The sequence below is a fragment of the Spinacia oleracea genome, chromosome 6, assembly GCF_020520425.1.
Source record: "Spinacia oleracea cultivar Varoflay chromosome 6, BTI_SOV_V1, whole genome shotgun sequence".
In the NCBI taxonomy this organism is placed as follows: Eukaryota; Viridiplantae; Streptophyta; class Magnoliopsida; order Caryophyllales; family Amaranthaceae; genus Spinacia; species Spinacia oleracea.
In genome coordinates, this window is record NC_079492.1 from 106459270 (window position 1) to 106480248 (window position 20979).

Here is a 20979-nt window from a genome sequence, read left to right on the forward strand (position 1 = left end):
AATGGTATACTCTCCTCGCAAGATTTCAAAGACATCGGATGAATTTTTGTTGTCATTGAAAACTGATTTTGGCAAGTATGCCACTCTATTAATTTTGGCATACTTATATGTAAGCAGAGATAAGTTTCTTATGCGCTCACATTAGGTGTGTCAGAATCACGTACTTCCTGTTGATAATGTATTATAAACTTATATTATTGAGGGAAAACTTTTTATATTTCATTAATTAAGGTGAATAGTTTATTTTTATTTTTATTATCGATAAGTGATTTGGTGTGTTTAAAATCTTTAAATTATGGGTGAGATAATTGTCACTCCCAAAGAGAAGTCGGAGTACACGTGATCATCATGAAAAGAATGGTAATTAGTTAATATCAGTTTCGACCCAACTTTTAACATGTTCATCAATTAAACATCATTTGTTCTCATGAAAAACACAAATTACATACATAGTAATATAGTATATGTTGGGATATACTCCTAAAACCAACTACTACAATCTTAATTAAATATGAAATGAAACACTAGTCTTCATCCAAAACAACGTTGCATTAAAAAAAAAAGGATTGACCAAATGTACACTACGTGCGGTGGTACTGCTTAATTATCGATCTTGTTCACAAGAAAAGTTAAGTATATAATTATAGTAACTCTTTAAGCCTTTTGAACCCTCTTCTTCCTTGGTTTCTTGGGCATCATCTTCTTCGAATTAGGATTCAGATAATGGAGAACCTCGTCCTTGCTTCTAAACTTCCTCCATTTTGGACTACAGAAATACTAAATACATAAACACATTTCCATTTATTAGTTGACAACGCTATATATATATGCAATTACATACTTCATAGTATAAATTATTTTTTATTAACAAGACAAAACGGAGTAGTAAAATTGGAGGCAGATTAATTATCTTAATAAATTACCTGATCATTAGGGTTATCATGACTTTGCTCTATGTACCAGTCTTGTGGCAGCCATTCAGGCCACTTTGGTGTTTGCCAAACAAGCCCTTCTAGTTGTGGTGCAATTTCTTCACTTTTATCTGATCATCAAATCATCGAAAAATGTCTAATATTATTAGCAATCTACCAAATACGAAGTATATAACTAATCTAGCTACATTTAGATATTTCATTATATATATATATAAAAAATAATGATAATATCGGATTTACCATTAACTTGAACAATTTTCCTGTTGATTTTGTTGGGCTTCACCTTTTTCTTTGATTGTTCTGTAAGAAATCGAAGAGCCTCCTCCTCGGAGAAAAACCTTCTCCCTCTCGAATTGGAATAATGCTACCAAAAACGCCGTACTTAAAGTTTAGACAATCACGCAAAGAATAATTGAAGCAATTAATTAAGAGCAGCACAAAAACACTAACAATACCTCCAATTTTAAATAAGTACGTGTATTATTGTGTGCACGCCATTTTTTCAAAATCTAATTAAATAAATATCGTTTCACATGTCCAATTAATGTAAGAGTAAAATTAACGACTATCTCAACTTTATCCGTATCTGAATTAGATTATTGAAGATGTAATAGCATAGGACACTCTAGTTGAGCACATAGTAGTATATCTGGCCTAACTAATTTGTAATGGGTTTTGTCCGGCAAGAGAAGTGCATTTATTTAAGATGCACATTAATTGATATTTTAACGTTAATCCATGATAATTAAAGATATAAACAATTTTGAAAGTAACGGTATATATGCATGAAAAAAGTAGAAAATCGTGTTGTAATAAGCATTGTATAGACTATACAGGTTGATTAAAATGAAGAGGAAATAACAACGCAACGCACCTTGATATTTGGATTATCGGTGAGTGTATGGATGGACCAGGCATATGGAAGCCAAGCGGGCCATGTTTCTTTGAGTTTTATCTGATCCATTTTGTACTCACACTTAACGCTATTGGTTTCTATTGGAATTAAATCACTCATTTGTTATGCCTATGAGAAATGTCGGGGCTATGGTTATGTATATTTATATGAAGTTTCAAGGAAGGATATTGGAACATATGGTACTCCGTATGTCACAAGCTAGTGACGTAAGGCTCCTTTATTTCCCAAATAAGGGAGTAAATCAGCATAAGGAGATATGCGCACATTTTATCAAAAAAAGAAAGAGGAGATATGCGCACATGTATTATTGGAGCATTAATTTATTGTATTTATTTCAGTGAGGAATATGATTCGGGTTTATCATTTCTCTACGTGGATTTCAAACTCCCACAGTGATTATTTGCAGCCTAGCAGGAAATGAGAAGAAAACAAAAAAAAAAATTGTATCACATTAGAAATTTAAAGTGGAACGTAAAAAAATGGAGGGTCAGTGTTGAAAAGAGGCGGAGAGGCCAGTATCTGATATGTATTTTAAGAAATATATCACCCCGCTAAACGAAAAAATAGGGATAAGACAAAAATTAAAACATGTGCCATTTTTCAAAGAACATATGCCATTTTTCAAAGAACATATGTCATTTTCCAAAAACATATGCCATTTTTAAAAAACGATACCATTTAAAAAAACCGGATGTCATTTAAAAAAAATGATTTTATTCTTTAGCGTTTGTCTTTAACTTATTTTGTCGTTTAGTGGGTGATATGTATCTCGAAATACATATCAAATATTGATTTATACTTCCTCGTGTTGAAAATGGCCATTGAAGTCTTTCCATTATTTCATTGAAAAAATAATGTTGGTGGTTTTAATAAATGAGAGTATGTTGTTCATTTTTGTACGAGGTAGTCATAAGAGAAAAGACGAACAATTTACCGAGTAAAATAAAAAATCAATCTCCATGATTAACCTCTTTAGTCATATCAATACGAAATCAATAAGCTAAGTTATGCTCAGTTGGTCTAATACGAAATCAATCTCCATGATTATGATTAAACTCTTTAATTCTATCTTTGGAGAAATTGGAGTTTCCCTGACCCATTAGGTTATGTTTTTATTTCAGAAAAGAACGGAATATCTTGTCCATTATGGACTATGGAGTAATCCACTCTTCTAGTCATATGTAAAAAAAAAAACACTAGCTAAATGGGTAAATCCAAATCCAAAATGCACCAAGCTCAAATTACCAAGCTCTAACAAAAGAAAACTAGCTATTTGAAGCTAACTTACTTGTCCTATTGTTCCTAAAGAACAACCATAAGTGTTAAAATTATTCACAACTATTCATCTCAAAAAAGAAGCAAAATGAAAGACTATATTAACATTGTTTCTTTTCTGTGGTTTGTTGGGTATGAGTTGTTAACAATATTTGATCCCACAATCGAGAGAAGGGGAACACTCAGACGAATGCTGTGATAGCTGCCTTGCCACCATTTTGTATTGTGAGATATGTATAAGCTGCAGTCCATTCTTGCTTAGCAGATTCCGGAACCCTATCAACACCATTGGTTAAGGGTCTCCATGACCCTTCATAGATATCAGTCAACACCCATTTCACCTTCGCCGGGATATCATCAAAGTTGAAGTTCTTCAAAGAAACTTTCACCTTTGGCTCAGATTTCTTTCGCTTTGGGGTAGCAGACTCATTCACGGGCTGCAAAAGTCAAACAAGCTATTTATGAACACCGCGTGTTTCTGAAAACACGCAAAAATAAATGCTAAAAACAACGAGTATGTTCAACTTACTGAACCGCCAGCATCGTCTATGTTCTTTCTCTTCAAGAGAGTTCCTGTTTCAAGATAGTGCATCACCTCCTTCTTTGACCTAAACTTACGACTTGTCCCTGGCTCCCGATAATACTGCCAAAGATGAAGACCAAGGAACTTAGGATCATCCCCAAATAGGAGGAAGATAAGGCGGGCAGAACTTTGTTTTTTCCCTCATAACATTTTATCTGCAATTTCTCCTCATTTACTTTACAACTATGTTTTCTTCTAGTTCTGACCATGGAACTTCCAACTAAAAACAGGTTACTACTTTCTCCCAGATATCCTCCAATATGTGGAGCACCAGTAGTGATGAGTCAAAAATGGATGCAACTCATCTCCAGGCCTATGCGCCTATCAACCCAATCATAAACAAATGACGTATGTATCTATGGATCATAATATGAATGCGCACTGGTTTGTTCCGCTTTGCACTCTTCACAGCTAATGTGTATTTGGCCTTCTTTAAATTCTATGAGCCTTTAATGTCTGTGATACACTACAACTTTAGCATAGACCGTACTTTTATGAGTTTTATCAGCACTCATCAACTTCGAGATCCAGGTTCTGAACCATCTAGTTGAACAGAAAGCTGAATGTGCAAACAGTCGACAACTTTGAAAAAGCTACTCACATATTCAGATTCTACTCTTGGGTTCAGCTAACAACCAATCATGTTAATTTCAGTTAATCTGGGTAGAGGAAGTACAATGTCACCCTATTATTCCAGTATGCAAGTTTGAAAGCACTTATCCGGACAAGTTTATTGACACTGCTTTTGAAGTTTGAAACCTTGAGTCAAAAGTTTAACACAGATCCTGTTCTTTTTACTCCACAAAGTTAATTTTGATCCAGATAAGTTTATCAATTCATGGCTAATAAGTTCAATCAAACTCATTTCTAAGGCAAGTGAGTAAAAAAATTACAAAAAAGTTATCAACAAATACAGTAAGTTGAGTTCAGTTAAAAAAAGTTCCAAGAGTTCTCTGGTGAAAAGAATAGGACAGAAAAAGTTTGTCTGCCAGAGTAAAACATACACACTTAGTACATTAAATAAAGAAATAACAAAGAACCAAAACTGACACTTGGCCTTGAGGTTATACGGCACTCGCTACAGGGAAGACGAGAAGCAACTGCATTTCTACTCATATCTCAGAATTCCATTTCCGATGGAGCCAAAGATTCATTTGTTATTTTAGTTGTGGGATGTAATGGACTAAATCAAAATGGCTCTTAATACCTCTTCGCTTCCTTTCCATGAAGTAGAAGATGGTCGTCCCGTTATCGCTTTTGGGTCAATTGGAAACAACCTCTATGGAATTGCAGGGGTAAGGTTGCGTACGTCTGACCCCCCTTACCCCGCTTCATGCGGGAGCCTCTTTGAGGCAATGGGGTAATGATAATGATCTCAAAATTCCATATCAGGGACACGTAATAAAACTATCAAAGCAATCCAACAAACTTGGAAAACTATCAAAAGGTAGAATCGTCCTAGTAGCTTGAAAGTGAATACTAGAGTATCCTTATCAGCTTACATTACATAATCGTTTAAAATACTCTTTCTTGAGCAATGATCCCCTTGTTAGGATCTCAAATTCTCAACAACAGCGGTCAAGATGCCTAAACCCTCGAAAAATGCTCCTTTCACATTAATATTTGACAAACATAATTTATTATTGTTGAGGACTATACACCTTCCAATCTTCTAGTGTGATCACAGCTAGACTGCCAGGTAAACAAGTTCACTAAAAAACTGGTTTCATGAATTCTTATTAATATTTTTGAAAACGCATATAAAGCGCTTGGCCGTTCAAAATATCTTTTTGTGAGGATAAACTTACTTTGACAAACAATCCTTGTTTAGCCAGTGATACACTTAGCAAACTTGTTTAGCCAATGATACACTTAGCAAAAGCCAACCCAACATCTTTGTTGTTTACTAATCTTTAGTGTTAACCAAGCAAAAACAAGCTTTTTCTTGTTAATAAATAAACTGAATCTTGGTACCATCTGGCAAGAGCCAAGAGAAACACATGGTCAATGGTTTTAGAAAAGCCATGGGGATCTTTCGTATGTGGTTCTGCACCCAGCCCTTGCCTGTGTTTTACAACAAAATTCATTCAAACCATGCTCCTCCACAATTAGCAAAGGAAAACCAATGGAGGAGTATACAATGGAAGCCTTAAGAAGGGGAAAAAAACGAGAAATCTAACGCTTCAGAGCTGTATGGAATTCTCAGTTATCACCACTTTCAGGTAGTTCTCTTACGAGATATACTGGGGAGTGAAAAAAAGCTCGGTATCCCCTCAACTACTCAGACCATGTCAATCTTTTTTGGACTACTACAGGAGACTCGGAAGTTATGAACCTTTGAGCTCTTCAACTTAGGCCAAAATCTCCAAAGGATTGTAAAACTGACAATGTCAAACACCATGGTGCATCCGTGCCGGATACTAGTTTGGAATTTATGCAACATATGGCTGAAGATGTACTCTTGTCACTTTGTCAGCTTAGAAGCAGCCATCGGGCCATGGAATTCATGAAAAAAGTGTATGCTAATTGCTAAGTGCCTAAGTTATTAACGGCCAAGAAACCCTAGATTAAAGGGTCAACTAAAGAGTCACTTGTTGTAAGTATGTAACCAGATTGGATAGAAGTTCAGGAATTACCAGCCAAAACTTTACTTATCTCATTAAAATTGTTTTCCAAAGCTTTTAACCTTCAAGTACAAAGCTACCAGATAAAGCGTTCAAGCATCAACCACATAGAACCGTAGTACGCAAAGAATGAAGACAATGAAACTTTAACTCACAAATCTCATTCAAAAAACATATCCACCATCACATAAAATCAATAGAATACCAATGTACAGAATCAAACCAGAAGGCAAACTAGTTCACTAAGGTTTGGCCTGAACTAAGGCCTCTTCATCAAGTACTCCATTTAATAGGTAATCCATCAGTAAAAATTATATCTTCCACATTATAGTGTCAAAAAGACTCGAAATATGAATATATATGATGGAATCACAAAACAAATTTTACAACATTAGATTTTTCTTGTCTTTACTCTCTCCATCACATCAACGAGGGAAAAGAAACCAATAAATAACAACACAGTGACACATCAATTAACCATAAATTTGTACAGTACCCAACACCACTAATTTCACTAAACATTTGATTTCAAACAAAAATAAAATAATGAATCATCCACCAAAATTCAAAAATCCCTCCGAATCAAAATCAACCAAGGAAGAGGCCTTATCCAACCATAAAATCATAATAATTAAATATTTTTTAAAAAAATGTATACCTTATCTCGAGAACCAGCAGAAGCACCAGATGCCCTAACACGATGTTCCATTGTCCAACCAGGAGGCATCCAATCAGGCAACTGATCGGCATCCACCGCAGCAGCAGCAGGGGAGGCGGTGGATTTGACGGGTTTGGAGTTCCCGTTAGAAGAGGGTCCTGCGGACTTTTTATCGGAAATCGGCGGTGGTGAAGCCATGACAACAGGATCAACGGTGAAAGAGGTCCCGATAACAGTGGGGTTGGGATCAATGAATGCTCCGGGTTTGAGAAGCGGGTCGGGTTGAAAATCGTCGAGATCGATAACATTAACTGAGTTGAGTTCTTCCATGAGAGAAAAAGAGGAGAGCGAAAAAGGGAGAGAAATAAATTGTTGGGGGTTTAGAAAGTTGAGCTGCAAGTGTATTGGGTATGAAATTGAATTACGGAGTATCTATACTAATATATTAAAAGACGTTTTAAAGAACGTATACGTGTCACGTAGACCTCTCCTTCTTACGTCACGTCACCACGTCTTAGCATCATGACACGTCATTACAACCAAAAAAACATCTAACAAGGATCGAACACCTAACCTCTTTGTTAAAAGTTACACTTCTTACCATTTTAACCAACTACAACTTATATAATATCTTTCCATATAAGTTTAAATATTCTTTTTACAATAAACAATACATTGAATTAAAGTGAATGAAAAAAAAGGAATGATTATTTAATTCATAATTGTACAATTATAACTTTGAAGAAAAGGATCCGACTTTGTTTAGATTTTTGGATGTGGGGTTTAATCGGGGAGGTTGTTGATCGGCCACTAATTTTATATCACCACCGTAATTTGATGATAACACCACCTCTACGTGCACATATTTTAAAAAAAAACAAATAAAAATCAAAATCCGGAGCAACGCCCGGGTTACATACTAGTTATAATTATAAAAAGAGTGTTTTCTGGGAATGTCGAGGAAAATGCCAAAGAAAAAGAAGAACTCGACTGAACAAGGGATACTCGATGACTCTTGAGTCTTGACTTCCCAATTTATTCTTACCATTTTATTTTATTTTTCTTTACTTTTTTTATTTTTTGAAGGGACTGGTTGTTCCAAATTTGCACTCACACAGTCACACGCCTTTCTTGCTTTGTGCTTGTATCTACAAATGGAATGGACCAATTTATACCAAGATGAGTACTTTGTTAATCTTTCCAAAACGAACGATTTACTAAATTAATGTTTATTTAACTACAAATTTTTATGTAGGGCGATCTTACACAAAAGACCACATTAGTGTTATATAAGTTAAAGAATAAAATCAATTAGTTAAGCACGTACTGCAACTAATTAGTTAAGCGCTAAAACCAATTAGTTAAACAATAAAACTAATAAGTTAAGAACTAAAACTAATTAGTTAAGAAATAAAACCAATTAGTTAAGCAATTAAAGTGGTCTTTCCGGTAAGGCGGTCTTACACAAAAGTTACCGTTATTTAAAACTTATTTCTCATTCTACATCTGAATGAACCTTATTTATCAAACTACTGTCCACCTAGGCTCGGGTAAAGTTAATCAATTTTTTAAAAAAATTTACAAACCAAAACCGCTATCTGAGATAACGGTTATTTACAGGGTATGAGATAGCGATTTTAGGACAAAAACAACTACCCCTTATGTGTTTTGTGACCAAAACCGCTATCTGATATAGCGATTATACCAGTAAAATTGCTATCTCAAATAGCGGTTTTGGTCTGGAAATATAAAAATAAAAACGAACGTAGCTTTGATCCTACATGGACAGTAGTTTGGTAAATAAGTTATGTTCTGATGCAGAATGGAAACGTTTTAAATGGAATTAGGGGCGTTTTTTAAGTATCTTGAACAATCTTGATGGATTTGCAAACCATTTCTCAATCTAGTGCTCTACGTAGTAAAATACAAAAATTCTAAATTTGATGTTGGTTCAAAAGATATAGTTGTAACACCCCCAAATTTCTCTCTTTTTAAAACCAACATTTATTTGAATAAAACCAACATGGAGAGAAACTTAGGAATATTACTGCCACGTGATTACGTTAAAGGCTAATTAACTCAACTAATGCAGCGGAAATAACTCAGATACTTTTCTTTATTGAATAATAGTAATCGAAATAAATAGCGTATATTCGATAAACCCTTGAAATTAAAATACTAAAATTTGAACTCACAAATGAAAACCAACTTAGAAATAAATCCTAACTAGTGAACTCTCCATTAATCCCGTATGCAAGCATATAACATCATCACATCAAGTTCCTGAAAACTGCTCCCCAAAAGGTGAATTGGGCCAAGCCAAAAACAAATAGGAAATACGGATTAGCAAAAGCTAAGTACGAATATATGCAAAACATATAAAAAATTTATATGTAATTGAACATAATTTCATAAACAATTTAATTCAAACAAGCTTAATTGAAATCATAGAAGATTCGTTTTCCAAATTAGAAACTTTCCATAAATAGTAACTTTCCAGTTCAAGCAACTTTCCAAAAATAGATTCCAATTAAAATATGGAAATCCAAATCCTCTTCTTATCTCCCCTTCCTTTCTAAATGTGCACATCTCCAAGCTAGTATTCCATCACAAATCTATACATTAGGGGTACTAACCAAATAATAGCCAACAAGTGACCCTCGACTTACACAACAAGTGATGCGTATGAACATAAAAGTTCCATAAAAATCCATTCCATTATGAGACTTTACAAAAGTACAATACATGAAAGACCATCCAAATCCAACCATATGATAAACCAATAATTCTCCTTTTAATCCAACATAATTTGAAATATATAAAGATTTAAAACTCATCAAAACCAAACCAAATATTTTTAACACCACTTGAACTAATCCATCTGAAGGAAATATGTCCTTCACCCAAGGTGCATTAAGTCTAATACCAAGGTTCAGATTAATTGCGAACAATTAATTCAGTAAGATCAAGTGGTCGAAACAGCTAGCTGGAGCAATGCTTCCGATCAGTGAGTTCTAATCTATATTAAGCTCACAACGTACTCTTGACTGAACCTATAAGGTCACACCAATGACATGTAACAGATCACCGGACTAAATGAATCGGAAATTCATTTAATAGCTTTTCGAGAATTAGCTTGGAAAACGTATTATGCGATACGACCTTGCGTCGGAATCGTATATCGTATCGCGAATATTCGTAAGCTGCGCGAAACGAATAATCGTATCGTACGACGGTGATTCGCCGTATACGATACGATAAATAATAGGCGTAAGGCGTTCTTTGCGAATACGAGCCGCATCGGAGCTGCCGGCCCGTCGAGCCAAGCGCGCAAGCGCGCAAGGCCCAACGAGCCAGCGAGCTCGCAACGCAGCAAGCAAGCCAGCCTGGGGTGTGGCACAACGCGCATCACCGCACATCATCGCAGCAGCGAGCACGCAAGGCCCACGGCCCATGCTGCTCGGCTGCGTGCACTGTGGGCTTCGGCCTGCAGTGTGGTTGGGCGTGGGTTGTTGCTTGTGTTAGGTTATGATACATATGACAAAACATAAATCATGCGGAAAAACCTTAATGCCAGGAAACATATTATTTACACATAATCATATAGCATAATTTAGATGCATACACTTTGTAGCGTGCCTTCCCTAGCTGCGCCCGAACCGAACAAGAACAAGTCCTTAGGACTCCAAGTGTCGTCCCTCCGTAGATAGTCCACAGCACGTCCGGATCCGCCTTAAGCTTGACCAACTAGAATCGCCCTTAAGGTTTCTAGGATTTTCGGCTAAATAGGTTGCAAGTGTTTGGCTGATTTTTGCTTCAAAATCTTACCTTTGAATACTTCTTGAAAACTCGTGTATAAATTTATGACCCTAGGCATATATTTATAGGACTATGGAAAAGGAATTATAATCCTATTAGAATACTAGTTTAGTTTACTTAGAATCCTGCTAGGACTCTATTAAATAAACTTTATCTATTAGGATTAGGATTTAATCATATGACAAATTCTAATAGCTTTAGGATTCGTTTTGCACACAACCGTACACGAGCATGAGCACGAGCACAGTGTTAGGTTATGATACATATGACAATTCATAAATCATGCGGAAAAACCATAAAGCCAGGAAAGCATATTATTTACACATAATCATTTAGCATAGTTTAGATGCATACTCTTTGTTGCGTGCCTTCCCTAGCTGCGCCCGAACCGAACAAGAACAAGTCTTTAGGACTCCAAGTGTCGTCCCTCCGTAGATAGTCCACAGCACGTCCGGATCCGCCTTAAGCTTGACCAACTAGGATCGCCCTTAAGGTACTTAGAATTTTCGGCACATATAGACAAGTGTATGACTGAATTTTTGCTCTCAAAAATCACTTTGAATACTTGAATACTCGATATAAATTGTGAGCATTGATCACCTATTTATAGGGCATGGGTATCGGATATTAGAATCCTACTAGGAAACGATTTAGTGAATCTGAATTAATCTAAAATTCAATCACTTAATTTATCTAGTAGACTTAGGGAATCAATCTTATACGAAACCTAACCGATCAAGGTTTCGTACGCAAGCACAAACACACACGCAGGCGCAGTAGCCCACGAGGGGCGCCTTGCGTGCGCGCGCGCTGAGCCCAGGCCCAGCAAGTGCTCGCAGCCCACGAGGGGCGCGCGCCTGCTGGCCTTGCTCTCGCGTTTGGGCTTTGCTTGCTTTGGTCGCGCGCGGGCTTTGCTAGGCGTTGGGCCTAGCTTCGTGCTAGGCCTTGCGTCTAGCAAGCTCGTCCGATGTTTATTCGTACGATACGCTTCCGATTAAATTCCCGGTTCCGGAATAACGGAATTCATTTCCGATACGAACAATATTTAATATTTCCGATTCCGGAATCAATTTCCGTTTCGAACAAATATTTAATATTTCCGTTTCCGGATTTATTTTCCGATTCCGATAATATTTCCGATTCTGACAATATTTCCGTTTCCGGCAATATTTCCGATTCCGGTAATATTTCCATTTCCGATAATATTTTCCGATACGTACCATGTTTTCGTTTCCGGCAACATCTACGACTTGGATAATATTTATATTTCCGATACGATCCATATTTCCGTTTCCGGCAATATCATCGTTTCCGGAGTATTCATTTCTTGCCTGTGACGATCTCAGCTCCCACTGAAACCAAGATCCGTCGATTCCGAATATCCATAGATGGAGTATTTAATGCCATTAAATACTTGATCCGTTTACGTACTATTTGTGTGACCCTACGGGTTCAGTCAAGAGTAAGCTGTGGATTAATATCATTAATTCCACTTGAACTGAAGCGGCCTCTAGCTAGGCATTCAGCTCACTTGATCTCACTGAATTATTAACTTGTTAATTAATACTGAACCGCACTTATTAGACTTAACATAGAATGCATACTTGGACCAAGGGCATTATTTCCTTCAGTCTCCCACTTGTCCTTAGGGACAAGTGTGCATTTCCTAATTCCTTTGTCGCTCGATGCTTGCTCTTGAACATAAGGTAAGAGTTGTCATCCTTATTATGTCCAGAGGTGTTCCTCGGTTTCAGAGTTCAACTGATCAAATAAACAGATAATCATAGCCTATGATTCATCCGAGCACGGCCATGCATTTCACAGTTTCTAGCTCTCCGAGTGGCCTTGTACAACTTTTAAGCATCTCATCCCGATTTATGGGAGGACAATCCCAATCTTGCGATCTTGAGATTAGACTTCGTTTGATAGGTGATTACCTGAGCGTTGCCTTTATAGCCTCCTTTTACGGTGCGACGGTTGGTCAACGTCAAAGCAACCAGTTCTCAAACAAGTAATCTCAAATCACTCAGGTATTGAGGATTTAGTGTCTAATAATTTTAATGAAATTTATTTATGACAGATTTTCATCTCTTACAGTAAAGTTTCATAGGTCTGTCCAATACTAGTCTTCCCAAAGTAAGTATCTATGCAAATGATTATGACATTGCCATGTCCACATAGTTCAAGAAACAGAACTACTAGTCATCTTTCATTCTAGTCGTCTAACGTTTTCTATGCGTCCAATTTTATAGAAAACTCCGACCAGGGACCATTTTCAACTTTTGACATTCAACTTCACTTGATAGACATTTCTTAGTCACAGGACTGGTCCTGACAGTCTATCTTGAATATATTGTCAAATTGAAGGGACTCATCATTTAATACTAAACCAAGATTAAATGGAATATGAAAATACATTTCATATATGATAAATGTTCAACCCCAATGTTTTACAACCATGGGCCTCAAACCCATCTTTAAAACAATTCATGGAATTCAAAGCTATGCTTGATTTCCGGTGCCACAATGTGAGTGTTGTTTCTCACTTGTTGCATAGGTTTAGTTATCATGCTTTGCCAATCTTAATATCCTTTTCATCGAATGTTGTTCGAGATAGATGATAAGATCTTTTGAGTTTGTTTATTTTGTGATCTAGTCTTTCTTGCTACAATAGTGGTTCTACGCATTTTGCAATGAAGAACTATTAAGTCAACAGACATGTGATCTACCCAAGTTCAGTGAAGAACTCTTTAACTTAAACAACCTTGTTTCATTGCTTCTTAGGCAATAATTACTTTTACTTCAACTGTATAGGTTGCTAGTGATGCTTTGTTTGGATTTGCTTATCCAAGCAGTTCAAAGATATGTGGAATACTTTCCAGCTGTATCTTAGAACATAGAAATTAATATTTCAATATCCCACGCAACAACTCATGGTCTCCAATCCATGTTGCCATTTCAAAACACGATGCTCTATAGCTCGTCCTTATCAATGGTTAACTCCAAAGGGTCTTGCTTGATCCTTTGCCAGTGTTTATGCGTGTAGCATCAATATTTAGCATATCTTTATTTCCTTGAATAAAGAACTATTCCTATGTACCTTTTCAAGTACCATAAGTATTCTTGATCTCAATCTAGTTGATCTTCACTTAGATCAATAGAGATTGGTATATGTTCGTCATGCCTAAAGTCATACGATACGTTTTTGGCGATCCTCATATTATATCATACATGATAAATTCTTTTGCAGAATAATTCCCAATTTAATTCTATTCATGTAACTTTAGCTCATTCAATTTCAGTAGATACTGAATCCAACTAAATTCTTTGACATATAATATAGGTGAAGAATCTCATTAGATTCTTTGATGTTTAACTTAGTAAATGCTTATACATAGTTCAAACATTCATTACTTAGATTTATTCATATGGATCGAATATCTCCAATGGAGTCTATCGTGTTTGATTTAGTAAATGTCATTACTAAACAATATCATAAGATCTTTGTAAATAGATCTTAATACCCAGTATGTACTAAGTTTCGCCTTGGTCCATTATTGATGAATAATTTCAAACCTAAGTCATTAGCATTTGAATGTTATTTCACAATAGAGAGATATGTGTGTGATACACATAGGACCAATTAAGTTTTATGTACTCCCACTAAACTTCTTATATATCTATAAGAATTATGTGCATTTTATGAAATTAAAATACTTATTAGCTTCACTAAAATACATTTCTAATTCCCAATTTGCTTGCTTAAATCTGTACTTAGATTTTATAAGCTAGCTTTCTTTTTCAAGCATTTATTTGGATCCACAAATCCTATGACATTCCATGTACATAGTTTTCTTCCAACATCTGATTGAGGAATACGTTTTGTCATCCAATTGTCATATGTACCAATATGCAATCATTGCTTGAGTTATAGACTTGAGCATTACGATTATGCATGAGGTTTCAACACAATCCATGCCCTGAATTTGCTTGTAACCTTTAGCAACTAATCTAGCTTTGTGTGTGAACACAATTCCATGTTTGATGGTTTTTATCCTTAAAACAAACTTGTAACCAATAGGTGTGAAACTATTCTTGCAAATCAACAAAATTTCAATTTTGTCATCAAAACATTGAGTATGTTTTATGGCCTTTAACCAATTAAACATATAGTCTATATATGGCCTCTAACCATTTTAGGGAATCTATATTTCGAAATAGCTTTCTTACAAGTCACAAACTCATTAATCTACATGATAATAGTTTGACTGCAAGTTGTAGGTTTCTTCACTATCCAATAGAAGAATCGCATAGCTTCAGTGACATGAACTCCATGTTTCTTCACTATCTAATAGAAGAATCTCATAGTTTCAGTGACTTGAACTCTATGCCTACATTGGTATAGAACATCAAACAATAGAATATTCACAGACACTTTGAAAGTCCTTTGAATATTCTTTTCTCCTTGAAGCACTTGTAAAGTCTTCTAAGAGATGTCTATTCTTTAAAGCCACTTCTAAAGTCCTTAAAGAATACGTGTTCGGATTTTCTGAAGAACTTCGAAAAGCCTCCGGAATGTCCGTTTATGTTTGTTGTTCGCCTCGAAAACTTTCGAGGTCTATTTTCTCCCACTTGTCATTTTGGAAACGAATCTCCAAAAGGACATTATTTCGAGCAAACAAACATTATGTTCTCAAAAATTCGTGGTAGAAACAATACCCTTGTGTCTCATTTGAATAAATCACAATGAAACATATATCTATACTTGGGCCTTAGTTTGTTGAATAACAAACACTAAGCTCCCACTGAGTTTAGTAACTCTTTAGATATATTTGAAAAAGTATTCTGAAATTAATTTTTCAATAGCTTTGACGAATTTGGTTTAGTTTGGTGGTAGTTGAGCATTTTGTTTTAGAAATTATAGGAAAAGTCTTTATGATCCATCATTGATCGAATCAAGTACTAATTGACTTCGATCATTCCAACGTAGATATTTCATATGTTATGGAGCTCGATCGTGAAATTACAACACACAATCATTGATGATCATTTTTTGTCTCAAGTAATCATCAACATGATCTAACCTAGATCTTTATGATTTCTTGCCAAGTGGGTTTTATACTTCTGAATCTTTGAACTAGCCAAACAGATTCAAACTTATATCACATTTGAGTAAATAAACATATATTCATTCAAATCTATGTGAAATACTAAAGTCATAAAACCTTTCTTTAGCTTTGAATTCTATTGTCTAGGCGTTCTAACAATAGTTCATATCTTTTGTTACTTTCAACAAGTAAGACTTGCTTGTCTTAAATTGATCTAGAAATCAATCAACTTTCAAAAGTCCATAAAAATAGAGCTTTTGAATGTTAACTTGTTGATATGGTCTAAGCAACAATGCCAAAGATTAGTGGAACTTAAATCAAGAGATTGATTTGAACATGGTAAAGTTCTTATTGTTAAAGAGTTGTTTGTTTTTAATCAAGCATATTGACTCAACCTGTAATTGACCATTTCATTCAAATAAACAAACAAACAAGCATTGTTTTTGTTCTTCTGAATGTGAGTCTTTCTGTGTTTGAAGCAGAAATTTAGGTATGCGGATTATGGAACAAAATAGCCATTAAGTTCCAGCATTTGAAAGGACTTAAAACAAACTTTAGATGACCCTACAACTAATGTAGCATTATCATGCTTCATTTCCCACTTGTAGGCTATTAGTGTAGCCTAGCTTCCATTATTTGAGTTATTATCGAAGTAAGAACCTCAAGCGGTATATGATACCAAGGAAGTTTGATTTCTAGGACACTTCTCTTTAAACATAAACTTATAGGTAGAAACGAAATCGTAAATTCCTTTCATTTGTTCCTTGTTTTCCTATTTCTTGTACCCTTTCTTATAGTCTTAAGAATTGAATTATCTAGTGTTGACTTTTATACTTTGTTAGACATGTCCAATGTCATTCCAAAGAAAGTTCTTATCATTTAATTTATGTTGAATGTTTTGTTTCAACTAGATGATCTTACCAGAAGCTTCTAAAGTTCTCTAAGCATCGATCTATTCGAATGTCTAGGGATTAGACTCATTCGAGAATTAAATGGACAAAGATATAAGGTTGTTAACCATTGGTAAAGCTGAGCGTTTAAACTCAATGCTTTATGATATCAAAACTACATTGTATTTTGAATTCACAAGCACCAATCGGTTTGCCATTCGACTTTGATACTCGAAAACAACCATAAAAGTCGCTAAAAGAAACGTACATTTTAAATTGCTCATTTTCTCTCATTTCCGTGAATCGTTCTTGGATTCACTACCAATCGAGGAAATTTACTGTTACCTTTTTAAAAGGATTTACTGCAGTGCAAGACATTTAATTATAAATAATAATTAAAACATACATTGAAGCATGCAAAGTCTAAACATTTATCATGAGTAATAACTTGAAAATTAAAGCATTCATGCAATTTAAACAAGTCATTAGCATTTTATTCGAATTAATTGTTCCGGCAGGTGTGAATAAAATGATTCCAAGACCCTAAAATCATTAAAGAATTAAGCACATTATGTATTTTGACTCAATTCTAAAATATTTTAGGTAAACAAAAGCCTTTTGCTAATAGTCTAGAAACTACTCTTGGTTGATAGGTACGTCTAAGAACTTATTAGGTAAACCTATCGAATTTGCCACGACATAAAAGGACTCCTTACTTATATCGTCGAGTTTCACCAAAACTAACATGTACTCACAATTATTTGTGTACCTTACCCCTTTAGGATCAATAAGTAACACCTCGCAGAGCGTAAAACTATTACTAGATTGATGTAAAGGTTATCCAAGTAAGTGTTATTTTGGCATGGCACCTTTTAACTCAATTTTTAAGTTTGGAACTTAAGGCTCTTACTATGTTGGTTAGATTTTAAGTGAACTAAAATCCTTAATCATGCAACATAATCAAGCCAAAATCTCATGCATATTTAAGACATATTTAAAAGAAATAAATAACTTAAAGCATGCATAAGATAAATGTGATCTAGTATGGCCCGACTTCATCTTGAAGCTTCAACTTAAAAGTCCGTCTTGAAAATGGTTGGAAACTCCGTCTTGAATTTCACCGTGGGAGGCGCCATTTTCTTCAAACAGGATCATCTATAATTAAACTAATTACAACTATTTGATGGTACGCAGACCATATTTGAATTGAAAAAACAAACTTTGGTGCATTAGACCAATTACATTCAAATTAATGGTACGCAGACCATATTTTCTATCCTATTTGGGCCATACTAGTCACTTCATAACCTGAAAAACAATACATATACAATATATACCATTCACCCATTCATTATCATGAATGGCCCACATAGCTGGTTAGTAAAACACGTTATGCATCACATAAATATTTGCAGCAATTAATCAAGGGCACCAATAATCTACCAATTATTCAGTCCTTATTAATTCTAATCAAGTTGTTTAACCTTAAAGGATTTTTAGAGCTAATCAAGAGTTTTATGACTAAAATTGCTCTCACTTAAACCAATAACTTTATATGCTTTACTAATTTTAAACATAAAAATGTATTTCTAGTCTAACCGGAAACATGGAAGTTTAATTAAAATTTAAAGCTCATATAAAATTATAATCGAATCCATTTATTTAATTTATTTTTCAGTTGAATTAAATGAATTTAAATTAATTCAAGGTTTAATTTTAGTAAAATAATTAGTATAAATTAAAATTTATAATAATTATAATATTCAAAATTAAAATCCGAGAAAACAATTTAAATTATTAATTTTAAAATTAATTAAAATTATTTCCGAACTGAAAATTTCAAATTAAAATTCAAAACGAATCAATCGTAACACGACGAGCACTTGGGCTTGCGCCCAAGCCCCATCGTGTGCACGACCGACCGCACGCCCATGGCACATCGCAGCAGCAGCCACGCGCAAACGCAGCAAGCCAAGCCACGCTTGCGCGCAACCTGTTTACCCGCATGCACCGCAGCAGCCCTCGTGGGGAGGCAGCGCTCGTTGGTGCGCAGAGCAGCGATAGCTGGGCGACCCAGCTCTCGCCCTCGCGCGCGCGCCTCATCATGTGCCACGCCCATCGCCCTTTGCCCATAGCACACAGAACACACGCCCGGGCTCCCTTGCCTCGTGCGCGCGCCATTCCTTGGTTGCTCGCTGCATTCGTACCGCACGGGCGACGAGCTCCCTTGCTCGTCGTCGTGTGCCCGCACTATACAACACCCCTTAAGGGTAACACGTAGCGTCCTTTGCTTTGTGCGTGCAACGTTTATGAGCGAATTTTATAAAAAATTAAAATTTTTAATTTAAAATTTATGACAAATTAATAAATCATATTAATTTCATAATTTTAGGGCGAAACATCGAAAATTTATTAACCAATTAATTTCCGATTAACATGGATTCAAATCTAGGTTATAAAAATTTAAAATTTAACATATATTAACAATTTTTATGGTGGATTTTAATCATGGATACCTAATTAAATTATTAATTAATTATGAAAAATAAATCAATTCTAAATTATTCGAATTTCAACAAATTAATCATAATTACAAATTAGGTTGTATAATTAAAAGGTCTAGGCATTCAAATTTGTTAAACATATACTCTAGGTCAATCAAAAACTCAAGATTTATCAACAAGAATCGCAAATATTCAATTTAACATCTTAAATTTACAAACTTTTGCGTTCGAAAAACTAAAACCTCCGAAAAGTCATAGTTAGGCTTCGAATTTGGGAATTCTGGCTTCGGCCGAAAAAAACTACTTTTGTCAAAATTTTAGAATGCCTTTTACATGCGGAATTGACACAAAAATCACTCGATTTGGATGAGTAACGAAGAAACTGCCGAAAAACTGCGTACATATAATTAAATAAATGCAATTTGCAATTAATTAACAATTACGAAAATTAATCACCCCTTTTAATTATTTACAATTTTGTAAAATTTAACCATGTCATGCAATTTAGATTATGTATATAATAAGAGGTTCGTGATACCACTGTTAGGTTATGATACATATGACAAAACATAAATCATGCGGAAAAACCTTAATGCCAGGAAACATATTATTTACGCATAATCATATAGCATAATTTAGATGCATACACTCTGTAGCGTGTCTTCCCTAGCTGCGCCCGAACCGAACAAGAACAAGTCTTTAGGACTCCAAGTGTCGTCCCTCCGTAGATAGTCCACAGCACGTCCGGATCCGCCTTAAGCTTGACCAACTAGAATCGCCCTTAAGGCTCCTAGGATTTTCGGCTAAATAGGTTGCAAGTGTTTGGCTGATTTTTGCTTCAAAATCTTACCTTTGAATACTTCTTGAAAACTCGTGTATAAATTTGTGACCCTATGCATATATTTATAGGACTATGGAAAAGGAATTATAATCCTATTAGAATACTAGTTTAGTTTAATTAGAATCCTGCTAGGACTCTATTAAATAAACTTTATCTATTAGGATTAGGATTTAATCATATGACAAATTCTAATAGCTTTAGGATTCGTTTTGCACACAACCGTACACGAGCATGAGCACGAGCACAGCCCGCGCAAGCCTTGCGGCCCACGCGAGCTGCACTTGCTCGCAGCCCACTGTCGCAGCCCACGACTGCTCCGCGCGTGCCACAGGCCTTGGCTGGGCCTGGCATTGCGCTGGGCCTGGTCGAGGCTTGGCGTGTGGTTTGTTGCGCTTGGCTTGCTGAGCGACGGCCTGGCTTCGTGTTGGGCTTTCGTCAAGCGAGCCTCGTCCGATGCTAATTCGTACGATACGCTTCCGATTAAATTCCCGATTCCGGAATTTATTTCCGATACGAACAATATTTAATATTTCCGATTCCGGAATTAATTTCCGTTTCGAACAAATATTTAATATTTCCGTTTCCGGAATTATTTTCCGATTTCGATAATATTTCCGATTCTGACAATATTTCCGTTTCCGGCAATATTTCCGATTCCGGCAATATTTCCATTTCCAATAATATTTTCCGATACGTACCATGTTTCCGTTTCCGGCAACATCTACGACTTGGATAATATTTATATTTCCGATACGATCCATATTTCCGTTTCCGGCAACATCATCGTTTCCGGAGTATTCATTTCTTGCTTTTGACGATCTCAGCT

General features: G+C 35.5%; 2 protein-coding genes across 2 annotated transcripts; both read right to left on the bottom strand.

The window, feature by feature from the left end:
• Positions 1 to 391: 391 nt before the first annotated feature.
• On the bottom strand, positions 392 to 2040 carry LOC110781902 (uncharacterized). Its single transcript, XM_021985946.2, has 4 exons — positions 1810 to 2040; positions 1176 to 1299; positions 924 to 1042; positions 392 to 777 (listed from the first exon to the last, which is right to left on the bottom strand). Exons 1-4 carry the CDS (start codon positions 1948 to 1950, stop codon positions 655 to 657), a joined length of 507 nt encoding a protein of 168 aa, XP_021841638.2. The 5' UTR covers positions 1951 to 2040; the 3' UTR covers positions 392 to 654.
• A 995-nt stretch (positions 2041 to 3035) lies between these two features.
• LOC110781938 (methyl-CpG-binding domain-containing protein 5) lies at positions 3036 to 7425 on the bottom strand. The gene is made up of 3 exons (XM_021985986.2): positions 6992 to 7425; positions 3656 to 3769; positions 3036 to 3563 (listed from the first exon to the last, which is right to left on the bottom strand). Exons 1-3 carry the CDS (start codon positions 7319 to 7321, stop codon positions 3309 to 3311), a joined length of 699 nt encoding a protein of 232 aa, XP_021841678.1. The 5' UTR covers positions 7322 to 7425; the 3' UTR covers positions 3036 to 3308.
• Between the last annotated feature and the right edge of the window lie 13554 nt (positions 7426 to 20979).